Genomic DNA, 7,366 nt, shown 5'->3' on the forward strand with positions numbered 1-7,366 from the left:
GCGATTGAATGCTAACACCCACAGCAACACGAAACATCAAAGCCCAAACCAGTCAGCGAGACCATTAAAGGCGATTCGCTTTTTTTTTTTTTTTTTTTTTAAATATATTTATTTTGATACTCTGATACTCGGGCAACCCTTTCACGCACTTACGCAGCCAAAGCAAATATTGAGTGCGAATGTGGGTGGGGGATTGGCTTGGGGTGGTGTGGTGTGGGAGAGAGTATTTCAATTTTAAAGTAAATATTTGCCTCCAGGGTGCTTTTGATATTTATTACCTTTTTTTGGAAAGAACTGCTCGCCCGGCATCGATAGGGCACTGGTCAGTAGTGGACATTAGCCAAAAGCAATTTAGGGCCATAAATTTGCGACTTTCGAGTGGTGGCAAATGGCGTTAAATGCGCCAGCTTCGGCGACTGTCAATTGGCCAAAGTGCCACTGCCACGGCCAAGGCAAATGCAAACAAATTACAATTATGCTAGAGTCCCCGAGTCGACCATAATGGTCTAATAGCCGACAATCCCCATGAATAGACAGCTGACAAATGATGCCAGAGCTGGGCGACATTAAGCGATTAACTCGTTCCTCGAAGCCCTGAGAGCCGGAGCTGGCGAAGAGGCAGGTGGAACTTAACATATTGTTAACGTGGGCAAGCGAATGTCTTAAGGGGATTTCAATGTCCTTGCCTGATGATGCGTTCGCTGCGCTCTCTCTCTTTCTCTGCTCTCTGCTCCCTGCGCTCTCTGCTCCTGTCGGCCGGCCAATGACATGCAAATATATGCAGATCTGCGCTTTTGTCATGTCAACGCAGGCAAATCGAGAGGTAACCCAAAAAATTTTCTAACCAACTTAACTTGTCGATTTTATTTTTCCTCTCTTCGCATTCTTCGGCTGTATAAATTGTACTCCTTTTTGGATATTTGCTTAAATCTGCGCGCATGTTTTCTGTGGTAAATAAAAAATGCAAAATAAATGCGTAAATCTCTGGAAACTGGAGGAAAGGTCGGGGCCCACTGAGCACAGCAGCATGGTAAATGTGTCTGCAAACTTTTTGCAGGTGCCATCCGTATCTTTTGTGTGTCTGGCCGATTTCAGATTTCAGTTTCAATGCAGACGAGTACAACAACAACAGCAACAACAACAACAAAGACGACAACGACAATGTTGGCAACAACAAGCAGAGACAGTTCATCAACTTGACTTGTGATTTCCGGTTTTTTTTTCCTTTCATTTTTTTTTTTTTTTTTGTTCCTCGTTACTTACTTTAAAAGCGGATTAGGCGAAGACAACGCCCACGGTGGCATGGGACTGGCAAAGGCTTAACGTGCATGTCTGATAGTTGACTTGGGTATGTATGCAAAGCCCATAAGGCATGGAACAGACTGGAAATGCTAAGGCGGTAGGGCTAGTGAGAAGTGCATAGAGAGGCGAATGAAATAAGAAGGCAATAATTAATGACAGCTACGGCTTGTTGGGCATTAAATATAAGAATACTTAAGGGAGCAAATGTATATAATATAAGAGAAAAGCTCAATGTCATACTTGCATTAAAATAATATCATATAATAAGAAACATCTAGAAAGAACTTATATGCATAGAGCTGCAGCTAATTGAGAAGCGCATAGAGTGGCAAACACGAAAGAAAACGCAAAAAAATATGAGTAAACATATTTTATTTAGTATGAAAAATAAAAGAAAAAATATTTAAGAAATGAAAATAATTTACTATTAATAAAAATAAAAAAAATACTTAAAAAAAAAAAGAAATTCTTGTGAAAAATATGATATTAAATTATATAAGTATATTAAATACGTGAATTAAATTTGTAGCAATGCTTAAAATAGGTTATGTAGTCAAAAAGTTACTCATCATTGAATTCGGCTGGGAACAATGCAAATACATCCTTTGATCCATATATTAGGTAACTCACTCGCTCGCTTTTTTACAATTGAAAAATTCTTGGCAAAAAATGAAGAGGAGAGCTCTGTACATGCCAAGCTCAACAGCTGGCACGGCTTGTTTGGAATTCTCACATCGTCAACCGTGTTTAGAAGAGCCCACCAACGCCCACCCAGTGCCGAGAGGCAAGGTGTGTGCCACACCCACCACCTACCACCCATCACTCTGTATGGATGGAGTTGGCATATGCGTGGCACGACGATGCAGCAAAAACAAATTTCGAGCGTAGAAAAAATAAAGCGAAAATGTTTTAACGCTTCGCCGCGTAATGACAACAAACAAATCGCTTCATTTAACAAATAATAGCTGCCAGCAGCGACGCCAAAGAACAAACAGCAGCTACAACAACAGCAACAACAACAACAACAACAGACAGTGAAAACAATTTACGGCACAAAGAATTTTCAACTGAAAAAATAATCGCTTATTGAACACGTCGCCGACGCTGAAATACACAAAAGAAGCACACGGCCCACATGCCACGCCCACAAACCGAGTGGCACTTGTGGCAGACGTCGCGTCGTATGAGCTGGAGATCACACGAGCGTGCATATTTGGCAATTAAATGCGAAATGCCAACGATGGGCAGCCAACAGGTGAACATTAATTATGCCACGCCCATAGCAAAGGTAGAGTCGTGGCGAGGGCGTGCACAATGCATGAGCATTTTGCTGCAACTAGAATGAGAATGAGAATGTAGCTGCCGCAGCCATAACATGGCCCTAATTAACAACAAGGCGGCTTACAATAGCCAAACTGTAATTATCAAGATAATAACCACAATTCGTTTATGAGGAATGGCCACAAAGCACGCAGACTAAACACATACACACACACGCAGAACAGGTGAGACAGAAGCTTAAGCAATTATCCAATTGCCGTGCAAGATAAAGTTTAATGAATATTTCCAATTTCTTTAGCTATGTCCAAAGCACTGAATACTCCCATTTATTACTGTATTATACCCACACCTGAGCAACTAGCGATAAGAAGGGCTTATAAAAAAGCCATAGACTATGGCTAAAGCCCAGACAGTGAACTGATCGTACGCTGGTGAAGTATGTATCTAAAACTTGTGCTGCTGTTGGCCTGCCTGGGCCTGGCTAGGACAGTCGAACAGGTGCGCTATGACAACTACAAGCTGTACCAAGTGCAAATCAATCATCTGCAAGACGCCCAACTGCTCCATGACAATGAGCAAGTGCTGAAGGTAAGTTCTGATCTATCACTGCGTATTTCCCTAAAGCCCCTCCTCTGAAACAGCTCGATACTTGGCGTGAGGCGCGCAATCTGGGCGAATTCTCGGACATTATGCTGCCGCCTCAGTACCAGGAGGTGTTCGAATCGCTGCTCAACCGCCACAACGTGAGCTATAATCTCAGGTTCGACAACGTGCAGCGCCTGATCGACGAGCAGCGGCCAAAGCAACGAACGAGCTCGATGGAGTGGACACAGTATCACACTCTAGACGAGATCTACGCCTGGCTGGATCAAATCGAGAAGCTTTACTCGCACCTTGTGACGCCCTTTACGATTGGCAAGTCCTATGAGGGTCGTCCGATACGTGGCATCAAGATCTCCTACAAGCCGGGCAACAGCGCCGTCTTCATCGAGTCGAACATTCACGCACGTGAATGGATCACCTCGGCAACTATCACGTACTTCATAGAAGAGCTGCTCGTGCCGCGCAATCCGGCTATCAGAGACATAGCTCAGAGTATGGACTGGTACATAATACCTGTGCTAAATACGGACGGCTTTGTGTATTCACACGAAGTGGTAAGGCCCCATAAATAATTTGGTAGCCCCACTATGTATTGCCTCTGGTCTGCCGACTCGATTACGAGGCGCTTTTCTGGCTTATCAATCGCATCGGCAGCTCGCTCTTCCAGTTTTTGATTATCTTTATGATTTGTTTTCTATTAGGATCGTTTTTGGCGTAAATCGCGTTTACCCTCCGATCCGACAGGAAAATGCATAGGAACCGATTTGAATCGCAACTTTAATTATCGCTGGATGCGTAAGCTAATGTCTATATAAACAGGTAAATCTATTAATAGTATTTATAAATTCCTCTTCAGAGATTGGCGCTTCTGCTGATCCTTGTATGGACACCTTTGCTGGTCCCTACGCCGAATCCGATCCGGAAATCAGTCAGCTGACGAGCTACATCAACAGCTCCATACCGGAGGGCAGCATTAAGATCTATATATCCCTGCATTCCTACGGCCAATATGTGCTCTCACCCTGGGGCCACACGGCTGAGGAGTTTCCCGAACACTATCCACAGATGATGGCTGTGGCCAAGGGATTTGCCGATGCTCTCCACAGACGTAATGGCACGGTGTTTACTTATGGCTCCAGTCCTACGCTTCGTTGTAAGACTCGTCTATTTATAGAACACTATATGCATCTAGTTAACTCTCTAATACTATAGCTTATGTTACTGGTGCGGGTAAGGAATGGGCCTATGCTGTGAAGAACATTATCATACCCTATACCATAGAGCTGCCTGACAAGGGCCAATACGGTTTCGCATTGCCTCCAGAGTATATCATACCCGTATCACGTGAACTCACTGATGGATTCGTGGGCATGATACAGGCAGCCCGAGAAATTCATGTACTGTAATAAAGCACGACCCTAAAGCTGGGAAAGTATTTTAATATTCTAGCCTTTATCTGGTAAAGTTATTCTATAAAATTGTTTAATTTCTTAGGATTATTTATATACGTCACATTAACAAAGAGAATAGCTCTTTAGCAGTTGGAAAAGAGTCAAAAGTAACTGGGTCATATTTCAAAGCTGTGGCCAAAAACCTTGACATGCTGCTTCCTCCACATTTCATAACTGCGGCTCAGTGCATACGTGAAAAGCTGTCCGAAAAATATTTAAACAAGCAAATTGAACTTGAGGCAAACATGCAACTTCCTTCCTAGCGGGGCTCGCTTCGCTTAGCCTTGGAGCTGGGATATTAAGGCTACTTAAGTCCACAACATGCCGCTACGAAAAAAAAGGGCACAGGACAGCAAATGGAGGCAAATGCTAAACACTTTCCGGCATTGACATTTCTTTCAGTTTGTTGCACATATTGCGCATACGCCACGTCTGCATCGGACTCCCGATTTATGTAATGTCAATGTTTTTAGCCACAATTAACAAGAGCAGAGTGCGGCAAAAAAAAACACGTCAGGAAGCGGCTGTCCGCGATATTTATGACATTTTAAGGACTGGCATCCGGCTAACAGCGCGACTCGCTGTCTTAAAGCTGCACCCAAAGTATTCTGGGCCAAAGCACCAAATACAGTTATTTATTGTATTATACCTTCACCTCAGCAACTAGCGATAAGAGGAGCTTATCAAAAAGTCATAGACTATTGCTAAGGCCCAGACAGTCGACGACTGATCGTTCGCTGGTGAAGTATGTATCTAAAACTTGTGCTGCTGTTGGCCTGCCTGGGCCTGGCTAGGACTGCCGGACAGGTGCGCTATGACAACTACAAGCTATACCAAGTGCAAATCAATCATCTGCAAGACTCCCAACTGCTCCATGACAATGAGCAAGTGCTGAAGGTAAGTTCAGCTCTATTTGTGTGTATTTACCTAAAGCCCTTCCTCTGAAACAGCTCGATACATGGCGTGAGGCGCGCAATCTGGGCGAATTCTCGGACATTATGCTGCCGCCTCAGTACCAGGAGGTGTTCGAATCGCTGCTCAACCGCCACAACGTGAGCTATAATCTCAGGTTCGACAACGTGCAGCGCCTGATCGACGAGCAGCGGCCAAAGCAACGAACGAGCTCGATGGAGTGGACACAGTATCACACTCTGGACGAGATCTACGCCTGGCTGGATCAAATCGAGAAGCTTTACTCGCACCTTGTGACGCCCTTTACGATTGGCAAGTCCTATGAGGGTCGTCCGATACGTGGCATCAAGATCTCCTACAAGCCGGGCAACAGCGCCGTCTTCATCGAGTCGAACATTCACGCACGTGAATGGATCACCTCGGCTACCATCACGTACTTCATCGATGAGCTGCTCGTGCCGCGCAATCCGGCTGTCAGAGACATAGCTAAGAGTGTGGATTGGTACATAATACCTGTGCTAAATACGGACGGCTTTGTGTATTCACACGAAGTGGTAAGCCCCCATAAATAGTTTGGTAGCCCCACCATATATTTGAGATAAGATTGTATCCAAACAACATAAGTGCCGACTCGATTACGAGGCGCTTTTCTGCCTTATCAATCGCATCGGCAGCTATTCCAGTTTTTGATTATCTTTATGATTTCTTTTTGTATTAGGAACGTCTTTGGCGTAAATCGCGTTTACCCTCCGATCCCACAGGAAAATGCATAGGAACCGATTTGAATCGCAACTTTAATTATCGCTGGATGCGTAAGCTAATGTCTATGTAAACTGGTATACCTATTAATAGTACAGATAAATTTCCCTTCAGAGATTGGCGCTTCTGCTGATCCTTGCGAGCAAATTTATGCTGGTCCCTACGCCGAATCCGATCCGGAAATCAGTCAGTTGACAAGCTACATCAACAGCTCCATACCGGAGGGCAGCATTAAGATCTATATATCCCTGCATTCCTACGGTCAATATGTGCTCTCACCCTGGGGCCACACGGCTGAGGAGTTTCCCGAACACTATCCACAGATGATGGCTGTGGCCAAGGGATTTGCCGATGCTCTCCACAGACGTAATGGCACGGTGTTCACTTATGGCTCTAGTGCTACGACTCTTTGTAAGACTCGTCTATTTATAGAAAACTATATTTATCTAATGAACTCTCTGATATTTTAGATGAAGTTTCTGGTTCAGGTAAAGAATGGGCTTATGCCGTGAAGAACATTATCATACCCTATACCATAGAGCTGCCTGACAAGGGCCAATACGGTTTCGTATTGCCCCCCGAGTATATCATACCCGTGTCCCGAGAACTCACTGAGGGATTTGTGGGCATGATACAGGCAGCTCGTGAAATCGATATACTCTAATAAAGCGCGAGTCTAAAACTGGGAAAATATTTTAATATTCTAGTCATCTGGTTAAGTTATTCTAGAAAAATCATTCATTTGGGATTCTTAAATTTGGTTTATTTATATACGTCACATTTAACAAAAAGAAAATCTATTTAGCAGTTGGAAAACCGTTAAAAGTAGCTGGGTCATATTTCAAAGTTGTGGCCAAAAACCTTGACATGCTGCTTCCTCCACATTTCATAACTGCGGCTCAGCGCATACGTGAAGAGCTGTCCAAAAAATATTTAAACAAGCAAATTGAACTTGAGGCAAACATGCAACTTCCTTCCTAGCGGGGCTCGCTTCGCTTATCCTTGGTCCTTGGGCACTTTTCGCATGGCATGCAAAGCTGCCATTTGTGGAGCTGGGA

The 7,366-nt window shown here is 44.1% G+C and overlaps 2 protein-coding genes across 2 annotated transcripts; both read left to right on the forward strand.

Moving 5' to 3' along the window:
- The first annotated feature begins 3,005 nt into the window (after window positions 1-3,005).
- LOC6581750 (zinc carboxypeptidase) lies at window positions 3,006-4,629 on the forward strand. The gene is made up of 5 exons (XM_002007436.4): window positions 3,006-3,171; window positions 3,225-3,740; window positions 3,888-3,981; window positions 4,043-4,339; window positions 4,399-4,629. Exons 1-5 carry the CDS (start codon window positions 3,022-3,024, stop codon window positions 4,590-4,592), a joined length of 1,251 nt encoding a protein of 416 aa, XP_002007472.1. The 5' UTR covers window positions 3,006-3,021; the 3' UTR covers window positions 4,593-4,629.
- Window positions 4,630-5,358: 729 nt separating this feature from the next.
- On the forward strand, window positions 5,359-6,999 carry LOC6581751 (zinc carboxypeptidase). Its single transcript, XM_002007437.4, has 5 exons — window positions 5,359-5,534; window positions 5,588-6,103; window positions 6,268-6,361; window positions 6,423-6,719; window positions 6,779-6,999. Exons 1-5 carry the CDS (start codon window positions 5,385-5,387, stop codon window positions 6,970-6,972), a joined length of 1,251 nt encoding a protein of 416 aa, XP_002007473.1. The 5' UTR covers window positions 5,359-5,384; the 3' UTR covers window positions 6,973-6,999.
- Window positions 7,000-7,366: the final 367 nt, after the last annotated feature.

The sequence above is a fragment of the Drosophila mojavensis genome, unplaced genomic scaffold, assembly GCF_018153725.1.
Source record: "Drosophila mojavensis isolate 15081-1352.22 unplaced genomic scaffold, ASM1815372v1 contig_74, whole genome shotgun sequence".
In the NCBI taxonomy this organism is placed as follows: Eukaryota; Metazoa; Arthropoda; class Insecta; order Diptera; family Drosophilidae; genus Drosophila; species Drosophila mojavensis.